The sequence below is a fragment of the Erpetoichthys calabaricus genome, chromosome 8 (genome assembly GCF_900747795.2).
Source record: "Erpetoichthys calabaricus chromosome 8, fErpCal1.3, whole genome shotgun sequence".
NCBI classification, from domain to species: Eukaryota; Metazoa; Chordata; class Cladistia; order Polypteriformes; family Polypteridae; genus Erpetoichthys; species Erpetoichthys calabaricus.
This window is the reverse complement of record NC_041401.2, coordinates 178,641,266-178,667,570: the sequence shown is the minus strand read 5'-3', so window position 1 is coordinate 178,667,570 and position 26,305 is coordinate 178,641,266. Positions and strand designations below refer to the sequence as shown.

General features: G+C 39.0%; 1 protein-coding gene across 1 annotated transcript; it reads left to right on the top strand.

Moving 5' to 3' along the window:
* The first annotated feature begins 386 nt into the window (after window positions 1–386).
* ddost (dolichyl-diphosphooligosaccharide--protein glycosyltransferase subunit (non-catalytic)) lies at window positions 387–24,538 on the top strand. The gene is made up of 11 exons (XM_051930874.1): window positions 387–640; window positions 5,513–5,623; window positions 7,345–7,431; window positions 7,743–7,846; window positions 14,070–14,164; window positions 15,281–15,374; window positions 18,087–18,235; window positions 18,351–18,498; window positions 20,242–20,362; window positions 20,716–20,822; window positions 23,759–24,538. Exons 1-11 carry the CDS (start codon window positions 454–456, stop codon window positions 23,906–23,908), a joined length of 1,353 nt encoding a protein of 450 aa, XP_051786834.1. The 5' UTR covers window positions 387–453; the 3' UTR covers window positions 23,909–24,538.
* The last annotated feature ends 1,767 nt before the right edge of the window (window positions 24,539–26,305 follow it).

The window sequence follows — 26,305 nt, the reverse complement described above, 5'->3', positions numbered from 1 at the left end:
CTTTTGGCCACTACTGTATATTCTACTAAGCTTCGCCAACGTTCGAAAGAACTGCCAGCAGGGGGCGATGTGAATTCGTTGTCGTCACGGCGCAACTTCCGGTAAGACCTGTCCGATTTTGATTGGCTGGTGAATCGAATCCAGTCACACAAGCATCAAATAGTAGGCTATATGTGTATTCTGCATTTCATGAAAAACGTTTGTACATCTAACCGTCCAGATTAATTTGCTTTGTGCTCAATAGAAACACCGTACGATCTATTCGTGCGGTGCCTGCTTTAGTAGATTTATTCTCCGCAGCAGCACGCGTCCTTTGCGTCAGGACAAGTCGATTTACGGCACCCAGAAGTTGAATAGGAGTCGCCACAGCAACCTTTGGATTTATCCCTTCTGATTGGTGGAATAGTAGCGGAGAAACGTCGAGGAAGTGCTGACGACGCGCAGCGCTGAAAGATGGCGGCAGCTGGAGTAAATTGTGCTGGTTGGTCCAGGTTTTCGAGCGTGTTTAGCAGCTGCCCGCTCATCGTTCTCTTGGCTTTGCTTCACGTTAACAGCGTCCTTTCCAACGGCAGGACGCTGGTGCTTCTGGACAATATCAACATCAAAGACACCCATTCAATTTTTTTCCGTAGCTTGTCAGGTAAGATGGGTGAAGGGTGGGTTGAGGCCGAGGTGTCGTGTGGTTTGACAGAGAAGTCGGCCCTGCAGTAGTGGATTTGTGATTGATTTAATACACACATTGCTTATCTATATTCTTAGCGGTTTGAATTGGATATTTATTCAGACGATTTGTGTTATAATGGGCAGATTAAAGCATTTTGTGTTTAAATAAAGCTGCAAAAACTACTTGCGAATTTAAGGATGCATTTTAACAGTAAGCGGGCAACAATCGGAGTCCTGGATGGCAGTGTCTGTTCATCTAACTGTTAAACCAATACACCAGTGAGAAGCGCCGGTCCTCGGCGACCTTGAATAGCATTAAGTGGAGTTGTATATGGATAGATTAAGGTGCTTCCAGGCATACGCGTTTCATTCATAATACACAAGTTAATCTGTGGCTTCAGAAAGACGGCGCCAGTGTTCGATAAAAGACACTTAAGCGAAAAGATCTGCCAAGAAAAACGATTTTGAATTAAGTACACTCCGAGGTATGTCACCATTCCCTCCTACCAAGGAACTGCCAGTGGTTGTGCGTTCTATTGGTCCAGACAGGAATTACGTGTCAAATGCAAAGGCTTCTTGGATTTAGATTGCGGTGCCGCAGAGGTTAGCCCTGTTGCAACAGTTTACGGGTTCCAAAATTTAACCCTGTAGGCTGATTGTGTGTATTTGCCATCTTCTAATGTTTCAATGTTTTCCTCTGGGTATTTTTGTTTTCCTCTAACGGGGACATGTGTGTTTCAGTGAGTATGGGTCAGTCACAAGTGTGCCCTGTAATGGGGTGGGCTTGTTCAGGGGAGGTTTGTAATAAATATTAATTTCCAATCTCGGTCTTGGGGTCCCACTGTGGCTGCAGGTTTTTGTTCCAACCAGATTCACAATCGATGATAAATAATTATAGCTGATCTTATTTAGTTAGCTTGGCTTTTTTTCTTTTCTCATATTCTGCATTCAGAAAAGCACAGCGGTATGACTTTTTTATATTTATAAGACATTTAGAAATATTTGTTTTTTTGCTATAGGTGTAACTGATTAATTAACTCGCCTCTGTTGTTTTCTATTATATTGCCAATTTTCTGTGTAGTTTGCTTCTTTCAAATAACAGTTTAAAACAAGCAGAACAGATACCCAGGCAAACAACACTGAATGAATAAAGGCTGGCATTGCTTAAGTGTCAGACCCAGTAATTTGTAAATAATAGGTTAAATATCCAGAACATAAAGAAAATTGGGAGGGAAATATTGCTAAAAAGTTTTTAAAAATATGTATATATCCCTATTGTACTGCTTAGTACATTTTAATAAAACTTTACCAAGCTTAGTTTTGTAATTCTACATTGACCCCAAAACACAGAAACTGGGAAATAACAGCTTATGTAATTATTCAGGGTAGCCCAATTTAAAAATAGAAAATTGGTTGGAACAAAATCCCCCACCCACAGGGGGTCCCCAGGGTGAGTTTGGGAACTGCTCCAACAAAAGATTATTTGTGCCAAAGTTAAATGCAGCCCAACATGTTAGCTACATTACATTGCAACATATATGCATGTGGTGCATTTAATTTTGTCACGATTTGATGTGTCATTAAAAACGTCATCCAAACCCATTGGTTTTTACTACAGTAGGCAATATTTGTGTCTAAGTTTAAAGTCCTGTACAAAACCTTTATGCTTTTATGTTCATGTCCATAGATCGCATGTCATAATACAAACCAGATGTATTGTATTTCGCTTGGCAGTTGTCCCAAATATACTGCATCAGATTAAGGCCAAATGACCAATCAGCATCAATAGGTGAAGCAAGGGGTGTCGGCAGATGAGGTTAGAGGCGTTCAAATCACAAAGTGTGTTCACCAAGCGCAGGGAGTTGATATAAGGTAGGAGATCTGCCGTCTCATTAAGCAGCTGAAATCCGGTGCTGTAAACAACAATTTAATTCTCTTCCTTGTCGACTGGTTGCCTAAAAGAACCGATGTTATAGAAGCAGCAAGAGAAGAGTTTCCTTTACAGTAACATCCGTGGAATGCATTCAAGTGCTAATGTCCCAAAGAGCTGCAGCATTATGATTATGTAGATCATCAACTGGGGTGTCTATACACAAGTATTTGTCTAAATATGTCCTGTAAACTGCTTCGTGTATTGGTCAGATCTACCAGAAGCTAAATGGAACAATATGATATAAGGCAAGCTTAGCACATTATTTAGACAATTGAGAGTAAATGTTTTAAGTGAGACCTAAATGTTTTGGTTTGTCACTGCACAAGTGACGAAACTTGCTCTTGCTGCCAGAACGCAGAAATGTTTAGAAGTGGAACACCTCTTACCTCAACTGTTGACGCCCCTTGCTTCACTCTTTGACCCTGATTGGACATTTGGTTACATTCAGTTTTGGCACAATTAATATGTGATCTTAAATCGAAATGCAATACTGTACACTCTTAGCAGCCACTTTGCTTTTAGTTATGACACACAATCTGTGGACATGAATGAAAAGGCAAAATGCATACAATTGTATTTAATATGACACAAAATTGTGTGCCATAGTGAAAAGCAATCATTTGGTTGATTATATTTTAATTATGACATGATAAAACGGTGCCAAAATAAAATGCACGACATGAATATGCATTGCATTGCAATCCAACATGTTAACTACATTGCAGTGCATTTAAATTTGGCACAAATAAACTATTGGTTTGTACTTCTCTTTGGCCAGGACTGCACATAACCTTGAATTGTATTATGTGGGATTGACAATGGAAGGAGTTAGTCCTGTTTATACAAGAAAAGCTTACATTTGTCTTCTCACATGCCGTTACAGGGGTTAACATATTTAGAATGTTTTCCAAAGTCATTTTTTAGTCATTCTGGAATAACTTGAAATAATATTTATTAGTTATCACATTGCTGTTTTACAAAAAGTTTGCCTATTGGCATGGGTTTAAATTGTCTTAAATTTGAAATTATTTGTAACTAGGAAAAAAACAGGCCTCGTATAACAGTTCATAAAGAGCATTTCCATTTTGGCCCCACACTCTATACTGTCCCATAGTGAGCACACTCCTGATCTTACTTTTGAAAGTAAAAAAACATTGTATGGATATATAGAAGCAATTTTTGCACATGGGTGGAATTTGTAAGCATTTAACAATGTCGGCATACATTTCTGTCATTCTCGCATTCTGCATTGTGGAGTTTGTGTGGCATGTCGATGAGCCACAGTATTAGCCAACTGTTCAATGGCTGTATAGTCAGGCTTGCCTCTCTATTGTCACTGAAGTGCCTCCTGTGTTTGGCGTTATGTTCAAGATATGTTTCTCCTGTATGTTTTTGACACCCATCATGGCTGGAAGATGGGTCAGTTTGCATGGCCCGTCTGTCTGTCTGTCTTTGTTGCTTGTTCTATGCTCCGCAGATAGTAGTGCTGCTATGCTTCTTCCTGTGAATGGCCTCTACGGTGCACTTCATGCTCTCACAGGTGTCGCTGCTCTTCATTTCCTTTCTGCTATGTCATCTTTTCAAGCAGTATGTGATAAGAAAGCTGGACCCTGGTAACTTTGGAGGGCACTGCTACCCCAATTTTTTGTTTCATAAGCTATATAAATAAAAATAGATGTGCCACCAAGCTACTGTAGGTAATTTAAATGCAGTAGCACTTCTGGGGTTCATCTAACCAAGTTGTGCACGTGTCACTCCTCTTTTCAGACCACTACATTGGCTCCCTCTAGCAGCACATTAAGTTCAGATCCTTGATGTTTGCCGACAGAGTGGTCAGTGGGTCAGCACCTGTGTATATGTAGACACTTGTGAGGTCTTATGCTCCCTCCTGCCCCCTCAGGTCTGCCGATGGAAGAGTTTCCACTGATGCCACCTCTGCATGGCATCAAATCTCAATCTAGAATCTTCATGTGTAGCTCCTAACTGGTGGGGCGAGCTGCCCACCTCCATCTGAACTGCTGACTCCCTCAATGTGTTTAAGAAGCATTTGAGGACTCTCTTGTTTGGTGAATTAACTGTCTAACTGATACTGGCTTGGATATAGTTTTTGTAACCAAGGATTGTCTTTCTCTGAGCTCTTCAATTGTGATGATCAATGTTTTAACCTTGCCCCCTGTTTCTTTCTAAACAGCCTCCCAGGCTGATGTTTACACACTTATGTTGACCTCTTTTGTAAGTCGATTTGGATAAATGTGTTTGCTAAGCAAATAAACATAATGTAAATTAAATTGAATCACTTTGCTGAGATCTATTTTCACTTTAAGATTAGGGGTCTTCTTCTGTTAATTCATCTCTAACAAGCCAAATTAAATCTATTGTAATTCAGTGTTATTATATATTCATAATAAAATGTGAAACTGTGAAGGGGGTGAATACTTTTTATAGGCTCTGTCATCCAGTGCCAGTTCACAGAAAGCTTGGGCATATGACAATATCCAGCCTGGAACAGGATGCCAGTATACTGTGTGAGGACTCACACAGACATTACACACTTTATTTACTTGCTTCCCCTTCAAGGGATATTGAGATAAGATAGACTAGAAGTGTACCTACACTGTGGGGATTTTTCAGCTTTGTTTTCTGGTTATGTGGATTTGTTGGGCACCACCATTTGGGTTACATCTGATGTACCCAATAAATGTCATCCTATCTGCACTGAGGATAAGATTATTTAAAATACGTAAAACAAAGGATGTTTGAAAATTACTAATTGGAGCTAATTATTCTCAGCTGGTAAAGTCTATGCGATAGTCAAAAGAAGTGGATTTTTTTTAACATTTGTAATTTCTTAATCTTGAGTAATTATGTACTGGATAGACAAATGAATGTTTTAATTTCCTTAATTTTCTTTTACAGATAGAGGATTTGATCTCACATTTAAGACAGCAGATGATCCCGGCCTTTCTCTTATTAAGTATGGACAGTTTCTTTTTGAGCATCTCATAATCTTTTCCCCTTCAGTTGAAGGTAAGCTGTTTATAGTGCTGGTGCCACTAGCCTCAAAGCATAAATATTCAAGTTCTTTTCTGAGTCATTCTTGTTTATTAACATTCTGTAATTATCACTGAGATCGTAAAAGAAAAAGGAGGTGTAGGAGTCTTTGCATATTTTATCACATCTTCCTGAGTATCTATCTATCATCCAACCCGCTATATCCTAACTACAGGGTCACGGGGGGTCTGCCGGAGCCAATCCCAGCCAACACAGGGTGCAAGGCAGGAACAAATCCCCGGGCAGGGCGGCAGCCCACCGCAGGGCACACACTCACAACCACACACCAAGCACACACTAGGGACAATTTAGAATCGCCAATGCACCTCACCTGCATGAATTTGGACTGTGGGAGGAGACCCACGCAGAAACGGAGAGAACATGCAAACTCCACGCAGGGAGGACCCGGGAAGTGAACCCAGGTGTCCTAACTGCGAGGCAGCAGCGCTAACCGCTGCGCCACTGTGCTTATATAATATGAAGATTTCCACACATTTTTTTTATTATATATATATATATATATATATATATATATATATATATATATATATATATATATATATATATATATAATATAAGACTTTCTCAGAAATAGTCTTGTCGTGTGGGACCTGAAATTTTTTCACAAGTCCTGCCCTCCTCTCAAACATCTACAACCACGGTCCACTCACTTCTCATTCGTGTGAATGCTATTGTCAGACACAGTTCCTGCGCTCTCAACTCCAAGCGGGATTGGAAATAAAAGACAAAAGAGTAGAATACAAAGAAGAATGTTGCAAAGAGGTTCAAAAATGTTGGCACGGTACACATGCAGAGCAGGTTAGAGATTATGAAAGTACTAAAATTCGAAGGTCTCAAAAAAATGATAGTAAAGGTTGCATTAGCGATTACAAATGGAAATTATTACTCTGAAATAACGGAACAGCAAAAAAGAGTTCCAATATATGGACATAGGTGATATGACAGAAGTATGTAGATAATGTGTGGTTTTAAACTTTAAGTCAGAGACTTGTAGATCGTCTAATTCATGTTGCCATCAGGGAAGAGTAGTGTTTCTTCCCAATGAAGAGGCATATCCGTGAGAATTAAAAGATTTGTTGTTTGGTGAAAGTGAAATCCACATACGCGAGCGGCAGAGACAGATATATATTGTGGTAGTTCAGCCTCGGCACACACGGACACAATGTTCCAAAAACACACTCTTTTATTAATTAAAGTCCAGCACACAACACGCTGTCCCTGCACCATACACCTCTCCCTTCCAGACTTCTCCTGCCGCCTTTCCTCCTCTCCTCCCGAGCGTTGCCATCTTTCTCCCAACTCTGTTCTCTCACTTGGAGGAGGCGGCCTCTTTTATAATCACCCGGATGTGCTCCAGATGCTCTCTGATGATTTTCAGGCGGCACTTCCTGGTGTGGCAGAAGTGCTGACAGCCAGGGTTCCACAATCCTCCGAGTTCCTGTGGTCCCCATGCAGACCAGGGTTGCCGTCCTGTCGTGGCCCAGGGGAGGCATAATCCATTTTCTGGTCTTTTTAGGAATCTCAGCCGGGCATGGGTTCTGGCCATCCACCACTTTCTTTCTTTCTTTCTAACTGCATAATTTAAAAAAAAATTTGTGTGTATGAATGTTTCTTTCTACATACTGTTTGGAGTTTTGTGTGTTCAACACTGTATTTTTGGTGTGTACTTTTCACAGATTTTGGTGGCAACATTAATGTGGAAACCATCACTTCATTCATTGATGGGGGTGGAAATGTCCTTGTAGCAGCAAGTTCAGACATTGGTGAGTGTGCAAGATGTTATTTAAACAGTTGTCTTGACTGAAATTCACCATGGTGTTACACTTCTGTATCTCTATTTTGTAGAAAGGGATTAGATTGCCCTGTGTTAAAAATTAATACTGTCATTCAATAGAAAATGCACCTTGCCTCGCTGTACCATATTCATGCTGATAGGGTTACACTGTAGCTTGCGTTTTTAAAATAAACTATGAGTGACAGTACCGCATGTAGTATATTTTTTCCCCCCATAACTGAGCAAAATTATTTGATGTACAACTTTTTAAAATTTGCCTATTCTGATCTTTCTTACCAGGGGATCCCCTTCGTGAACTAGGAAGTGAATGTGGCATTGAGTTTGATGAAGAGAAGACTGCTGTTATTGATCATCACCACTATGATGTGTCGGACCCTGGCGAGGTATCCCACCAAAAAATACCTAGAATATAAAGATAACCCCACATTAGCAGAGCTCCAGAATAATTAATGCATGATTTTAAACTGTTCCACATTGGGCATTAATATCAGATTATCAGCCAGAGTTGGCATGGGCATCATGGGCAGACTTAAGTTTATTTTTTTTTTATTTTTGGACATTTTCAGAGGTCTATACTGCAGCTGTCCTGTGACACTGAACCATTGCAGTTCCTTAATAAAATTGTCTACATGTGTATTGTTTTTCTACAGCTAGCTTTTAGCTACAGTGCATTTCAAGAAAAAAATAACCATTACTGACTGAAAGCAAACACTTTACAGTGTTTTTAGTGGGGCTTTTAAATGTATACCCATTTTTGGGGGGATGAATGCTCATCTATTCTTTAGTGTTTGCTGCTAAGTCCCTTTTCATGGTTTGAAAAGTAAGGTGCTCGCTGTGCTGTAACCTTGCGTCTCTGCACTTGCTGCTGTAGAAGTTAGGAACAAACTTTACATTTTGCTATTAAGGACACTTGAGATGCTTTGAAGTGACTGAACATGCACTGTACCTACAAGAATGCCAGCAGATGCCTACATTTAAGTTGTGGCTCTTTGATTTATGACACTAAACACAGCCACTTGAATTTCATTTATGACATAATTTATTCTCGACCCCACTTAATCCACTTTGGGGTTGTACAGAAGGGCTGGAGCCTTTCCTGACAGCAAGATAGTTAGCAGCCCTAGACAAGTTGACACTGTATTACATGACCCATTAGCACATCTAACCTGCATACAGGGGCCAATTTGGAATCCCCAATTAACCTTCCTGTCATTCTGTATTTGGTAGGACAACCCCCTTCAGACACAAAGAGAAAGTACAAACTCCACAAGGACATCATGCAGGCATGGGAGTCCAACACAGGACGCTGGATTTGTGAGGCGTACTTGCCACTCCCTTTGCAGACTTGTCACATTTATAAGAATTCAGATTTTAATTACTTGTTGAAGTGACAGCCCTTTGTACGTTTGTTTGAAAGCTGAGGGCTTTGCCAGTCCTATCAACATGTTTTTTTGTGAATTGCTCTTGTGGTATGTTGTGTGTGATGTTGCAGGAGTGTGTGATTCGGGGACCACTGCTGTGTTTAATTTAGTCACAGTATTTCTGCAGCATGAGTTGTGTTTCCATCTATGGCATTGATTCAGGTCTATTTAAAGTGGGCTTAGAGTGTCACCAAAAAGGGGTGTTGCTAGTTCTTCTGTTCATAAAGTTCATGGACAGATTGTACACTATTAGAAAGTACAATGTCCAATTTGCGGAATAAGTGATGCTTGTTATTTTCATGATGATAATATTTTTGACTGTCTGTGATCTGCATAGTCATTTGAGGCAGTTCATAGCCAAGTGCTTGTAATCACAGAATGAGGGTAATGGTTAAGCTCATCACAACTGATTTCATTTCTCATGGCTTGATTGCTAGTGAATGAGTGCATTTTTCTACATTTATTTAATAGTTAATTCCATTTACATTATCTTTGCTAATATAGAGTATTCAGGAGAATGAATCTCAAATTATTTTTTTCTTGTGGACATTGATAGTGTTGCTTTATGTGACTAGTGCAAGGAATGGAAGAAAGATTTGCATTATTTTAGCACTGATTTTGTCTTGAGTATTGGTTCTGATTATAATTTTAAGTGATTTGACATTTTTGGTTCTTTGATGATGCATCAGTGAGTCGAGCTGCAGGTTCCACGGACCACACAAATATGACGTCTGAGTGTACGGTTTAACATTTATATCATGGGTGGGAACAGATGTTCTACAGTTGTGCTTGAAAGTTTGTGAACCCTTTAGAATTTTCTATATTTCTGCATAAATATGACCTAAAACATCATCAGATTTTCACTCAAGTCCTAAAAGTAGATAAAGAGAAACCAGTTAAACAAATGAGACAAAAATATTACACTTGGTCATTTATTTATTTAGGGAAATGATCGAATATTACATATTTGTGAGTGGCAAAAGTATGTGAACCTTTGCTTTCAGTATCTGGTGTGACCCCCCTTTGCAGCAATAACTGCAACTAAACGTTTCTTGTAACTGTTAATCAGTCCTGCACACCGGCTTGGAGGAATTTTAGCCCATTCCTCCGTACAGAACAGCTTCAACTCTGGGATGAGGATGGGTTTCCTCACATTAACTGCTCGCTTCAGGTCCTTCCACAACATTTTGATTGGATTAAGGTCAGGACTTTGACTTGGCCATTCCAAAACATTAACTTCATTCTTCTTTAACCATTCTTTGGTAGAACGACTTGTGTGCTTAGGGTCGTTGTTTTGCTGCATGACCCACCTTCTCTTGAGATTCAGTTCATGGACAGATGTCCTGATATTTTCCTTTAGAATTCTCTGATACAATTCAGAATTCATTGTTCCATCAATGAAGGCAAGCCGTCCTGGCCCAGATGCAGCAAAACAGGCCCAAACCATGATACTACCACCACCATGTTTCACAGATGCGGGATACGGTTCTTATACTGGAATGCAGTGTTTTCCTTTCTCCAAACATAACACTTTTCATTTAAACCAAAAAGTTCTATTTAGATAGAAAGATAGATAGATACTTTATTAATCCCAAGGGGAAATTCACACATTTAAAATATTTTGGTCTCATCCGCCCACAAAACATTCTTCCAATAGCCTTCTGGTTTGTCCATGTGATCTTTAGCAAACTGCAGACGAGCAGCAATGTTTTTTTGGAGAGCAGTGGCTTTCTCCTTGCAACCCTGTCATGCACACCATTGTTGTTCAGTGTTCTCCTGATGGTGGACTCATGAACATGAACATTAGCCAATGTGAGAGAGGCCTTCAGTTGCTTAGAAGTTACCCTGGGGTCCTTTGTGACCTCGCCGACTATTACACGCCTTGCTCTTGGAGTGATCTTTGTTGGTCGACCACTCCTGGGGAGGGTAACAATGGTCTTGAATTTCCTCCATTTGTACAAAATCAGTCTGACTGTGGATTGGTGGAGTCCAAACTCTTTAGAGATGGTTTTGTAACCTTTTCCAGCCTGACGATCATCAACATCTCTTTTTCTGAGGTCCTCAGAAATCTCCTTTGTTCGTGCCATGATACACTTCCACAAACATGTGTTGTGAAGAGCAGACTTTGATAGATCCCTGTTCTTTAACACTAGAATTACCAGAGTCCACGAAAAAACTCGTAGATCCGGCCCACCTTAAAACCGTTCTCACCTCTCTTTTGTCTTCTAAATGTGCCGATTAAGAGGAGCAGCGAGCAGCCGGCTATTCCATCCCCCACCGTCGCAGAACGTTCACTAAGTTTTCCCAGCTTATGCCTTGTTTGATTATCTGGGAGTGACTGAACTGCTGGAGTTTTAGAATGGAAATAATAGATCGCTATTTGGAATACATGCATTTCATGCGTGTTCCGTTTCTACAGTAATCTGTGTAAACACATTTCTAAAACAGAAACTTTTTCATATTTTAGTAATAAATGTTACAAAATGTAGGCATAAACTATAGAATCTGTGAAGCCTGAAGTCCAAACATCAAATAAACACTTTCACAAAAGGTTCAAGGATGATACAACAGCTTCCGTGGCTTAACGCTACGGTTTGCTGACGTGGGGCACAGCTGCCCTACAGAGACCTGAGTTCGATTCCCAGCTTTGGTGAAAGTGTTTTTTTTTTCCTCAAACAGACATTAAATTTATAAATTGGTATGTACTGTAAATCGTTAAGTTTAAAATGTCAATCGCGGTTATTTCTGTTGATTAATTCATGCTTTTTTACTTAGAGCCAGAACAGGAGCTTTTTCAGCTTATTCAGCTTCTGATCTAACTCAAACAGCGCCAGTATAACTTCACACCCGATCTGACGCTGTTCGTTTTCAAATAATATTGCATTACTTCAACAATGTTTTCTGATTGGTACTATTCGCGTCATAAAATGATTTCTTCAAAACGTCACATATATTTGTCTCTTTCTTTTTTTAAAATATGCGTTGTAGCACGCAGCAACTGGCCACCTACATGTTCTTGCGCACACTGAATAAGACAGCGCTATATGCAATCATCAGATTCAAATGTTAACAGTTATATAGCACGGAATGGAAATCAGCAGTTCTTAGCATTCCACCTCGCCAAGCTGTCATATCAACCGCCTACTGTAACTTGCTTTCCTTTTGCTTCGGTTATAGTCTTGAATAAAATAAGCACTTGTTTTGTTATACTTTTACATCAACATATGTTCCTGTGTTTGAGCGACACGGGCATGCTCAAAAAATACACGTATAATGCCACGAAAAGTGCATGCAGACACTTCAGTTCGCAAGCATCGGTACGACAATGCAGTCACAAGTACTCTGCAGAGCTATAGTGCGTCTTTATGTGAAAACAGCAGTGTCAGATGGGGAGTGTCTGATGATTGCATATAGCGCTGAAGTTACTGCTCTTTACTATGCTTTCCTCTGCATGTCCTAGAGTACAAAAGAAACAGCATACAGCAACACGTGGGGACTGGCAATATTGGGGGAAAAAAAACACGTGGTCGTATGTATCGTGATACACTGAAGAGCTATAGCACGTCTTTATGTGAAAACAGCAGTGTCGGATGGAAGGATCCTGAACGCGACTGAGACAATGAAAAGTGAATTTTAAAAAAAAAATAAACAAAGCTAACCTTTACAAATATCATAAATTACACCGGCTGTTACAGACTGAAATCAAATGTATCTTTTTTTTTTTTTTCTAAAATAGTGAAAATAAGAACACTTCTCAAGAGGGAGTTGTGCAGGATTGAACTCATGACCTTCTGATTCCCAGTCAGCGACTGATGCTGTTGCGCCACGGAAACAGTGATAGCTAACGTGTGTCAATGTCACACACTAAGGCGTTTTTTTTTTTTTTGGCGGTGGCTTTTTTTGGTACCTTTTGTGAAAGTGTTTCTTTGATATTTGGACTTCAGGCTTCATACATTATATAGTTTATGCCTACATTTTGTCATTTGCTACTAGAATATAAAAAATGTTTCTGTTTTAACAATATGTTTACACAGATTACTGTAGAAATACAACACATATGAAATGCGTGTGTTCCAAATAACAATCTATTATTTCCACTCTAAAACTCCACTTCACTCCCAGATAATCAATCAAGGCATGAGCTGGGAAAAGTTTGTTTACGTTCTAAGTCGTTGGGGGGATGGAATAGCCGGCTGCTGGCAGCTTGTCTTTATCAGTACATTTAGATGACAAAAGACGCTGGCGGAGAGGTGAGAACGGTTTTAAGAAGCGATTTAAGGTGGGACGGATCTACGAGTTTTTTCGTAGGCTCTGGTAATTCTAGTGTTAAATAACACAGGGTGCCCACTCACACCTGATTGTCATCCCATTGATTGAGAACACCGGACTTGAATTTTACATTCAAACTATCTGCTAATCCTAGAGGTTCACATACTTTTGCCACTCACAAATATGTAATATTCGATCATTTTCCTTAATAAATAAATGACCAAGTGTAATATTTTTGTCTCATTTGTTTAACTGGTTTCTTTTTATCTACGTTTAGGACTTGATTGAAAATCTGATGATGTTTTAGGTCATATTTATGCAGAAATATAGAGAATGCTAAAGGGTTCACAAACTTTCAAGCACAACTGTATGTAAAATAGTTTTTTTATAATAAGATTGAGGAATTCCAAAGAGTGTGTCAGCATTGTAGTTGAGCCATTGCTGCTGCACATCCGGCTGAGTGAGTTCTAGCACTTTGAGCTGTGTCCGGAGTGTGGTAGTGTATTTGTCACTCTGACTTGGAGTGCTTCGTTGGTCCCGAGGAAGAGCTGAAAACTGATGAGGAAAATAAGTGTCTGGTTTGCTCTGCAGAGCCCATTACTGTTCTAATCCTCATTAGAACAAACAAAAATGCAATGTGATGTATATGGCAGTGATGTTTTTAAGTATTTAATGATAAACTATGGTAATGACTTTCTGTGATTATGTCACGACGTGAAGCTTACAGTATCACCACCCTCGATCATTAAATATTTAATTAGAAATGTAGTCAGGCATAGTACAGTCAGCCTTCCTCTTAAGAAAACATACTGTAAGAAGAAGGCAATGTTTGCCATTTGGTTTTACAACTGGAATGTGGTTCTGTATATTCTCAGTTTTAATTTGGTTTATCTTCTTTTTTTTTTTTTTTAATCAGCATACACTAATCGTGGCAGACCCAGAGAATCTTTTGAAGGCTCCCACTATTGTTGGACAGCCTAGTGAGAAACCAATACTTTTTAAGGGAGTCGGGTGAGTGTGAAAGTTTTCTCATTAGATTATTTTATTTAAAAAAAAAAATGGATTATCAAAATATTTTGAGACTTGACAATGTGCCTATTTGAAGTGAGGTTTGTTGTTAAAACTTTTGTAAGGAAGTAGCATGCTAACCAGTGCAGCTAAAATCCTAGAAATGGATACAGCTAACCTTGTAGTTAAATTACTTGTTTGCTTAAAAGAAACGGAATAAAAATATACTAGTCACATTTCTCACCAAACTCTTCTTCAGATGCACATGCAAATAGGGAGATAAAAGCACAAGTATTAAAATTCATTCATTCATTTCTACTTTTCTGTGAAAGCAACTGTGGTTTTGAGAAGTCCTCCCTCAAACATCATCACTGCACTGTCCATTTTTGCTCTTGACATTTTAAAGGTATCTTGAGTAAGATAAAAAAAACCTCAATATGATATCAAGAGTGCCAGATGAAATTAGTCCTGTGCAGACATATGCTGAAGTGAGTCCTTTTGGCAACGCGCATGTTCCAACAGAGCAGGAGACAGCTGATTGAGACAGCCTGATTAAATTTTAAACAAATTCTAAAGATGCTCTGGCTTTTTATTAAAGTAGTAGTTTAATCTTGATCTACTGTGTTTAGTTATCTGAAATAAAGCAAATTTAGTCAAACTTTTCATTTGGAATAACACTGCATACGTTGATGACTCGTACTGTAGATTGGTGACACGCCTTACTTATTTTAAAGACTTATTAAAATGTTTATTTATTAGGATATAGTTTGTTTTTATTAGGATAGCAAATATGTGGAAATGTGTAAAAGTAGTATAGGTTTCTGGACATTTATATATCTGTTTGTGCTACTAGGTTTTGAACAAGAAATTGTATCGCTATGTATTAAATAAATCTTTCATAGTGTGTCTATGGGTCTAGGCTTGATGTATCTCAAGTCCCATTTTCATAAAGGAGGCTAAACTATGAGAAAAGTGTCTGAACAGTGCCATAGGATATGTATATCAATTTGATGTTCTACATAAAATGAACTACTGTTGTACTCCTTTTCTTCTGTATTGCGTGGAACTTGGTTACATTTTCCAGTGAATAATTAGGTCTCTCTCTTACTGTGTTTTTAGTATGGTAGCTGATCCTGACAACCCTCTTGTTCTGGACATCCTTACTGGCTCTTCCACCTCCTACTCCTATTTTCCTGATCGTCCTATCACCCAGGTACATTAAGCACTCGAGTTGTGTTATCACATCCTGATTTGATCATATTTTATGAAAATTTTAATAATGACTTTAATAATAAATGATCTCATCTCTATCATTGTGATAAACCTGAATATAGGAATGGTGTGATGGACTTGCACTATTTGAACAATTCTAAGTAAGATACAAATAAATGTCAAAAAAAAAACTGGTAGTTGACTATGAGCAAGCTAAAATATCTCTTTCACTTTGATACATTGCTCCGGGATGCTGTATAATGGCTGACCCTGCTCTCTGACTTCCAAAGGTCATGTGAAAAGACAATTTTCCCACGGAGATTAATAAAGTATATATTGAATAAAAAAAAATCAGTATTAATTGCCACAATGTAAAGGAGCTGAAATTTTTCAGGTTTCTAGTGAAGCACAGCTTCCAATACTAACATGGAAGATCAAAACGTCTGTTATGGCCCACGAACTTCATCAGAGACCAGAAGTAATGACCACTTTCCATCAATCTGGCAAAACTCCCAAACTATCAGATTTCATAAAAGTACTCCTCCACAAACTCTGAAGTGCATTAGTTCAACATCTTGATCTTAACAGTTGTCTACGATAATTTGATAAATACATTTAAACTTGATTTTGTTTAACCTCTTTGTACGTTACATTTTTTTCTCCATAAAAAACAAAAACCTCAAGTAAACTTTTTTCACGTTGTCATTATGGGGTGTTGTGTGTAGAATTCTGAAGAAAAAAATGAATTTAATCCATTTTGGAATAAGGCTGTAACATAACAAAATGTGGAAAAAGTGATGTGCTGTGAATACTTTCCGGATGCACTGTATAGTATAATAGAAGATAGAGGTTAGGAGCAAGCGCTGATATAGCGCATTGCCGCACCCACCACATGACAAACCAACTCGGGAGCCCAGATTACGACCTGAGTAACGGGTGACACCTCATCACCACCCTAGTACAGGTGGAATTGAACCATCCATTCATCCATCCATCCATTATCCAACCTGCTATATCCTAACTATAGGGTCACGGGGGGTCTGCTGGAGCCATTCCCAGCCAACACAGGGTGCAAGGCAGGAAACAAACCCTGGGCACGGCACCAGCACACATACACACACACCAATGTGTGGGTTTTTTTTTTTTTTTTTTAATATGGTGGCTGGAGTGCCAATTCTGCCACCAACCCCAAGGTTTTCCATGCAGGTTGGAGGACCTACATGCAGGGCTGGATGCAGATTAACATCATACCCAGGACGGAACAATTGCAGGTTAAGGGCCTTGCTTAAGGGCCCAGCGAAGTCATCACTTTTGATGTTTACAGGATTCAAACTGAAAACCTTCCAATTACCAGTGCAAATCCCTATCCTCGGAGCCACCACCCCGGCCCATAATAATGATACAAATAATAATGATAATGATGAATAATATGAACAACACACTGCACATGTGCCAGTGATGCAAGTGTCACTTTTGGATTCCCAGAATCACTTTCAGTTTCATAGACCATTCAAACTTCACTGCCTGAAAACCAATTCACTTCATCATCACTGCTGATGAGAGGCATTTCTTTTGAACCGCCATAATGAAGCTAAGAGAAGACGCATCTATGCTGTTGCACGGGTAACACTCGGGCCCGACGCTTATGCAAGACACGCCTATACCATTGCCCGAGTAATGCTCGGCACTAACGCTGTTGGCACTTTTACAGCCCAAGTAAACCTCGAGTCTTAACGTTTAGGCGAGACGCGTCTATACCGTTGTCTTAGGTACACTCGGGACTAACGCTTTTAGCACTGTTTTTACAGCTTGAATGACACTCGGCTCTAACACTAAGGAGGTTAATTAGTGGTGCTGTAAAATGATTGTGGTTGTTTTCTTTGTACAAGTTTCACCAAATTACATTGCACACATCTGATGTTTTGGCAATGAAATAAACTAATAATGAAGGCAGGACAGACATCTGTAATTAGGAATGATAATTAATCCATTATTTTTGTGATACTTTTTCTTATGAGAATCTTATTTAAAAAAAAAAAAAAAATCGCCATTTTTTATTTTTTTTTCCTAAAAATGTCTGTTGTTGCAATGTTAGTTTACGATCTGTGCAAGAACGTGAATCAGTTTTGACAATTAGGCTGCAGCAACTGTATGCATGATTTTATTTTGTTTAACAAAAAGTGTGCTACTTTAAATATCTGTGTAATGCTTTGAATTAATCAAAGAACATTTTATAAATTTGTTATAGGTGGGTGGGCTGCATTCAAAGTGATCTTGCTGATAAGTATTATCTTTAAACTGCTTTCCGAACTGTAACTGATTGTGTGTATGCCATCTCCAACTGGTATTTGTTAGATGAGCAAAACTGCCACGGTTCAATGCTGATTATACAGTCATGTGCACCATAATGCTACACTAGTTCCACCTTCTTCCTGTCTTAAAGAATTATATATGCTGTACATAAAAGGAAATCAATCTGTACTTCTATAAAACACAGTAGTGCTCCTTGATTTAACAATCTGCTGCTTTTGCAGTCGTCTCTTGCCAAGAGCTTCAGTCACCCGTCTGAATACTCGGCTTCTTTTTCTGTTAAATGCATATTTTTGCAAGAAGTATGTTAAAATCAGTTCACTGAATCTTGGATTTTTGTTATTTTTTTTTCGCTTTACTGCTCCTAAATAAAAATAACAGGAGTTTGTCTGTTTTGTTGCAGTATCCCCATGCTGTTGGTAAGAATACTCTCCTGATTGCTGGGCTGCAGGCACGGAACAATGCCCGAGTCATATTCAGTGGCTCCTTGGAATTTTTCAGTGATGCTTTCTTCACTTCATCAGTGCAGAAGGCAGTACCGGGTTCAAAGTGGTGAGAAAAAAAAAATACTGACTTCTAATTGGAAAATGTTAAACACTTTAACAACTTCAACAGATACTGTACATAAAAAGAGAGTGTGTGTTTATTTTTTCTGGTAATCTTTCAGGTTTGATCAAACTGGAAACCAAGAGTTAGCAATAGCGTTGTCACGCTGGGTCTTTAAAGAGGAGGGTGTCCTACGTGTAGGGGCTGTATCCCACCATCCTGTAGGAGAGACCACTCCTCCCAGTGCTTATACAATTACCGACCTTGTGGTGAGTGCCCATAATTCAATGGATTATTTCTGTTCTGTCATCTCAATTTTTATAGTCACTCTTTTTCACTTATTCTTTTAAATTGAGTCATGTAACGGTTTCAAATGGGACTCAATCGGTCATCATCTTCTATCATGCAACATCATGTGATGTTTGATGAAGCACTATAATCTTATAAAACTTACCAGAAAATCCTTGTGTAAAGTAAAATTTAAAATGAAAATAAATGAAGTAAAATGTGGAAGATGAGTGCAATACAGACAGATAGCAGGAGTTTAGAAGAGACATCTCAGAACGAAGTATTTCACTTTTGTGAAACCCTGCTGTTTAATTCTGGCATTAAAGACATTTCTGCAATATATAAAATTATTTTACAGTCTCTCCCGTTCAAAGATCCAAGAGGACAGTGGGGAAAAGGATCTCTCACTCAACATTTCAGAAAATGAATGGAAGGTAGCAATGCAGAGAATTCATTTGAGCTCCATATGCACAAAGCATACAATTATTCAACTAAAAATTATATATCGAGCACATCTGTCTCGCTTGAAATTGTCCAAAATGTTTCCAGGGCAAGATCCAACCTGCGAATGCTGCAATCAAGTCCCAGCCTCACTGGGTCACATGTTTTGGGCCTGCACCAAATTAACATCATTCTGGACCAAAATTTTTAAGTGCCTTTCAGACAGCCTTGGTGTCACAATCCCTCCTAATTCACTAACAGCTGTGTTTGGTGTTCTTCCAGATGGGCATAAAGTGGAGAAGGACAAACTGTGATTGCCTTCACTACACTATTGGAACGCAGACTTTTTTTGCTAAACTGGAAAAATCCTAACTCTCCTATTCTAAAGTCTGTGGGTAACTGATGTTATATACTATTTGAAATTGGAAAAAAATCAAATTCTCAGTCAGAGGATCTGTGCAGAACTTTTTCACAACCTGGCAGGATCTAATCAATAACATTTTAGAATAAGTTCTTAAAGCACTGAGGAAGTAGATTATCTTCCTTTATCTGCCTGTTAAACTCCTCAATTTATTTATTTTTACTAGCTTTAAGTTTTATTCCGTTGGCCATGCTCCCTTTCTCAGGAGTGGGGGTTGATTTGTTTTCAATCCTATTTTTTGTAAAAATTGATCTATTTGTATGGAATGATTACAATAAAATTAATAAAATTTAAAAAAAAAAAAAAAGACTTTTACATTAAGCTTGTAAGAATTGTACAGTATTGTACCAAATTGCTTTAGTTTTGCACTTTAAAAGAGGCCTCTTTAAAAAAAAAAAAAAAAAAAAAAGACATCCTTGTTACTTTCTATTGTATCCATGTTTGTTCTTTATTACCGTATATACTGTTTTCATGTGCAAATAAACACCTGCTACGCAGATAACTAGCTTTAAAATGGTTTCCTTGGATGATCTGAGGTCTTACACACACCACAGTATTTTTGAATACATCTACTCTTCTTTGAGATGTCGCACTGTTAAATCCTTGTGCTTATCATTCAGAGAAGTTAATCCCTTGTTGCATTACTTTTAGACTTATTTACTGGTGCGTCTGAATATTTCTGAGTTATTGTACCATAAGTTTTGACATTTTAAATATTTTCAGATTCAATGTATTTAGCGTGTTAGCATGCGATTTACATTGTAACCTAATGGCACATTTTAAATAGAACTGGTTTATAAGGCATTGTTACATATAGTTGCGGTTGTTTTAATTAATGTCACCTTTCTCTACAATCTTGCAGGAATACAGCATTGTAATTGAAAAGCTGTCTGAAGGGAAATGGATCCCCTTTTCCGGAGATGATATACAGCTGGAGTTTGTCAGAATTGACCCTTTTGTCAGGACCTACCTCAAGAGGAATGGTAAGAGAGAGTGGGGGGCAACAACTCCCGTGTTTGCTTTCTGATCAAAACAGATGAAAAGCATCATGATTTACATACTGTACGTCTTGGGCTAGATGTATATTTATAAAAAAAAAAAAAAAATTGTATTTAGGCAATGTTAATGTGCATTTTGAGCATAGAAGGTTGTACATGTCTCTTTTTGGAAAATTAGAATATACTGGGTTTCCCAAAAAATTAGTTTATTTGCAGTGGTTATGTACATAAATAAAATGCATGACTCTATACCTTATTTACATTAAACTAAAAGAGAACTGTTTTGATGGTATATTGTTAGAGAAACAAAGGACTGACTTTTAAATTTGTTTCCTCAGGAGGAAAGTACAGCGTTCAGTTCAAACTCCCAGATGTTTATGGGGTGTTCCAGTTTAAAGTGGACTACAATAGATTGGGATACACTCACCTGTACTCTTCAACTCAGGTGATCTGTTCTGCTCCATTACAGTGTTTAAATATAAAACATATTTCCTGTGATGTTGTACATTTTGAGTATTCTGCTGTAATGGAAATGGAAATTGTGCTTCCCAAAGCTGAAAAGAGTAACCTTAATTTTCTTCTCACTTTTTACATATTTGATTTTTTTACAATGTTAAGTTTCTATACTAACTATATACATTAAACCAAGGCCTGTACTGGAAGAAAATGTTCAATGGCAGGAGGCACCTTAGAACTGTAACAACAGTAATTTTGAGATACTCTCATAAAAACACGAACACTAGCTCACACAGAGCCATTTGACTTACTGGTGTGTCTTGGAAGTGTAGTAGCAAAATAGCACAAAAATGAGACGTTGCCACAAATTTCATACAAAAGGCACCAAAGGCCGACATGAAACACAATGTGCTTGCTGCCCTGCGTCACGCTTCAAAGTTGACAGCCTTCTTGAAAGTTTGAAACAAAGCTTTTCATATTAAGAGTATACATGTTGGTAAAAGGCAATACTTGGTGCCCTAATCTGGGATAAGTTTTTAATATTACATCTAAGTAGACCTGAAGGGTGTATGATAAGCAGATGAACAGAAAATACACTGCTCAAAAAAATTAAAGGCACACTTTTTAATGAGAGTATAGCATCACGTCAGTGAAACTTGTGGGCTATTGATCTGGTCAGTTAAGTAGCAAAGGGGGTTATTCATTAGTTTCAGCTGCTTTGGTGCACTAGAGGGGCAACAATGAGACAACCCCCAAACGGGAATAGTTTAACAGGGGGAGGCCACTGACATTTTCCCTCCTCGTCTGTTTTGTCACTCGTTTTGCATTTGGCTACAGTCAGTGTCACTACTGGTAGCACAAGGCGATACTTGGACCCTACAGAGGTGGCACAGGTTGTCCTACTTCTCCAGGATGGCAGGCATATCAATACGTGCCATTTCCAGAAGGTTTGCTGCGTCTCCCAGCACAGTCTCAAGGGCATAGAGGAGATTCCAGGAGACAGGCAGTTCCTCTGGGAGAGTTGGACAGGGCCATAGAAGGTCCTTAACCCATCAGCAGGACCGACCAGTATCTGCTCCTTTGTGAAGGAGGAACAGGATGAGCACTGGCAGAGCCTACAAAATGACCTCCAGCAGGCAGGCCACTGGTGTGAATGTCTCTGAGCAAACAATCAGAAACGGACTTCATGAGGGTGGCTCGAGGGCCCAACGACCTCTCTAGTGGACCCACTGCCTGGCACCTTGGAGCTCGATTGGCAATTGCCATAGAATACCAGAATTGGTAGGTCCACCACTGGCACCCTGTGCTTTTCACAGATGAGAGCAGGTTCATCCTGAGCACATGTGGCAGACGTTAAAGAGTCTGGAGAAGCCATGGAAAATATTATGCTGCCTGTAACATTGTTCAGCATGACCAGTTTCGTGGTGGTTCAGTGATGGTATATCTGGGGGAGGCATATCCATGGAGGGACGCACAGACCTCTACAGGCTAGATACCTAATGGCAGTCAAGGTGCAGTTATCGGGATGAAATCTTTGGCCCCATTGTCAGACCCTATACTGGTGCAGTGGTCCCTGGGTTCATCCTGGTACACGACAATGCCCGGCCTCATGTGGTGAGAGTATGCAGACAGTGACTGGAGGATGAAGGAATTGATACCATTGACTGGCCCCCATGCTCACTCGCCTGACCTCAATGCAATAGAACCCCTCTGGGTGGGACATTGTTTCAGTCCATCTGACACCTCAGACTGTCCAGGAGCTCAGTGATGCCCTGGTGTAGATCTGGGAGGAGATCCCCCATGACAACATTCATAGGACGTTTGTCAGTCATGCATACAAGTACGTGGTGGCCATACAAACGGAGTATGATTTGGAGTCCCTGCAGTGACATTTCAGCAAAATGGTCTTTAAATTCAGCCCTCTGTAGGTTGACCATTTTCATTTCCATCACCGATGTGGCATCCTTTTGTTCCTAACACGTTACCGTATCAGTCCATATCAGTAGAGATATCCAGCAGGATTTTTTCCCCATTGAGATCTGATGTGTTTTCAAAGTGTTCCTTTCATTTTTTTTTTTTGAGCAGTTTATTTATTGAAATATTTGAATTTAGATACCTTGTATGTCAAGGAATGTCACTGAAGTTGGAAAGTGTTTATTTTAAAATAAAATAAAGCCTGTGCTGTTTATATTACTAGCCTCCCCCCTGGCCTCACCAACGTAGTAGTGGAACAGGACAGACTTTAAAAATCAATAAACAAACTGGTATCGCTAGGTCCACTCCAAAACATGGCCATGGTTAGAGTGATTCGAACGGAGGCTGGCATGCGAGTGAAGAGGGCCCACTCCTGACGCCAGCTTCCCTCTCCTCTCGGCCTGCAGCCGCTCTCTTGGATTAGTGAGAATAAATCTCTCCTGCAAGTGACCTATGATAGTTAGCGCAATGAGAGAAGTCGCAAAATCAACTGGAATGTTCAAGCAAATTATGGAAAATAACCCGATCTAAATCCGTTAAGTAGTTCTCTTGTGAAAAGCAGACAAACGTTGGATTTTATATAGAGATCACGTAACACAAATGCCTAAAGCCAGTTGTTCTGCAGTACATACAACTGCAGTCCCAGAGGATCTGCAGGGTAGAGAAGAGACGTCATTTTCCAGATATCCGAAGGTCTGCACAGACATAAGGCAATCTTTCAGTTCAGCCAGTGCATATACAGTACTAATGGACTGGTGTTCTGCCCAGAGTTGGGTGCCTGCCTTGCTTACATTGCTGATCGCTCCTGCTCCCTCTTCAGCTTTAACAAAGATAAATGGGTACCTTGTGCTATATATCCTCTAGTCTGAATATGCCAGCATACTGCAGCTGTTTTATTCTCTGACCATCAGCAAAACAGCGTGACTGAATCAATTTCTCTCTCCTCCCCAGGTGTCTGTGCGGCCCTTGCAGCATACGCAGTATGAGCGTTTCATTCCCTCAGCATTCCCATACTATGCTAGTGTCTTCTCTATGATGGCAGGCCTCTTCCTCTTCAGCTTTGTTTTCCTGCACATGAAGGAGAAGGAGAAGTCTGAGTGAAGAGTGTCAATGCTAAGCCTTAACTTGTTTTTCAATTGTTTGGAAACTAACCAGTGACTTCTTAATTCCAGCAGAATTCTTTTGGGTCGCTGTCTTCAAATGTTCAGAGACTGAGGACGATCAAAACTGAGGGCGGGGTTTTCCCTTTTTTTTTTTTTTTTTTTTTTTTTTAATTTTTGGGTTCTGCTTAAACACAGGGTGTATTCTTTGGTTACATCTTGTTTGCAGTCACTTTTTGACATGAATTATTTTGTTTTCTCCCATTTTTGCAAAAGGAATATGGATCCCACTAATTGTTACTTTAAAAAAGGAATAAAATTTTTCATTCAACCCTAATTATGGTGATGCAATATTTGTTTTTGAAAGCAGCTAGGAATCTCTGTGGTCTTTTTGTGTAAATTACAAAAAAAAATTATCTGCACTGAAGCCAGCTGCTAGTTCAATAAAACTTAAGTTATTTCAAGTGTGCCTGTACTGTGTGTCTGCTCAAAGGATTTCTCTTGAGACAAATGCGTTTAAAACCAAAACCTTTTTCCTGCTGTTCATCTGCTCTTAATTTACACCTTGTAACTGGATACTGTAGAGTGAATCAAAATGGAAAAAAATCCAATTAAATTATCTATGAATGTCCATTTTTTATTAAACCTGCCACCCTCACCTAACACATGGACGGGCTGAATGTTTTTGGAGCAAGTTAAACAAGTTCAGTGAGTTTTCCAAAGATTACATGTGTTTTCTAGTTTGAACTACCTGTTACAGGTCCCATCCATCAGATTAAGGAAAATATGAAAAACAGGAAAGCAATAATCATTGTAAAGCTTTGGATTTGTTTTCCTGATTTGTATGTTACACCCCTATCTGCAACATGCACATCATGTATTACTTTAACCAAAAATACAATGAATTGTGAATGTACGTTTTTATTTTTAGTGTTTCACATTTGGGGGAAATTATAGATCTATCAGTTTAATATTGGATTCATGCTTTTAATTTAGATATATAAAACCGTGTGCTCTTACTCAAGACCGCTTTCTCCTTCATGTATTCCATTTTTGTTTTGCTAATTTCTGTAACTTGAAAACGCCTAAATTCTCCATCAAATGTTCCACTTACCAGGGACATGTGGTCAGGGGAAGCAGGCAAGGTCATCATGAAAAGTAAAAAAAAAAAAAATTACTAATGATAAAGTAAATATGTCCACTGGTCTGTGCTATAAAATTGTTTTCTGTATGATTCCAATGATTTTGATCATTTTTATAGTCAAAATTGCTGAATTTGTGCATTTCCTGATCAAATACAAGGGGAGAAACGCAAAGCGAGGAGCCTGACCTCACCTGGGACTGCGCTCTCCCTCGCACACTGCAGGGTTAATGCATGTAATTGCCGCGTGTGTGTTGTTGTCTCTCTGTATGTCGCCAATATAATGATTGCATACATTGTTTATTATACACCCTGGCTTTCCACAGTCTGGCTAATATCTTTAATGAATGTGTGTGACATCTTTAGTCTTGCTGATCGGACATAAAACCGCAGTGAAAAGGCACAAGCTGAGGCAGACAGTACCGTGCCGCCCTGAAGGGGGTGCATGTGAGCCCAACAGGTGGTCGTTGCTGCTGTCCTTCTACGCAGAGGTGCCAATAAGTTAGCGATATCAGAAAGTCAAGTGCACTGCAGCGGTCAGTTTATTTTTATTTTTTGTTCCGACTGACTGCCAAAATGGAAGATTTAGACTTTTAAAAACAAGGAAAATAAAGAGGACTTTTACAAGAAAGTGATGGAGATTTTCATTGAGAAGGATAGGCGCATGGACTTCATTTACAAATACAGGTAAGACTAAATAAACCGTTTTCAGTTTTATAAAAAACTGGGATCAGTCTAAGAATAAAACAATCCAGTATTTAAAAACTAAATTTTGATCTTAAATAAAATATTTTTTGGTTATCCTTTTGTTGAAACGTTCGCATCAACATTGATTAAAGCATCAGAATTAAAAGCTTTTAAAAACAAGTACATATTTCAATTAAAGTCAAAATTGAAATGTTTATTTTTTTGTACACCACTTTATACTTTTGAATGAGTATGAAGTGTGGAAGTGCAAGGGCACATTTAGAACACGTGGAGGGTGAGGAGCAAATCCGCTCTCTCTCGCCGCTATAAACGTAACGTTCTTTCTCAGCCAAATATGCGCCTTACCTGTGTGTGTGTAAAGAATGCTGATGAGATATGAAACATAACCAGTAGTCAATGTGCCAATTGAATAGTAAATAAGCTACTCTTTAGTGTTCATATATTTGTAAATCTGACTCTGAAGGAGTCCGTGCTTCATCAGCCATAAACCTCACCGCACATCACTGCCACTTACAGTGGAGTTTAAGATATTTTACGTACCTGTAGATC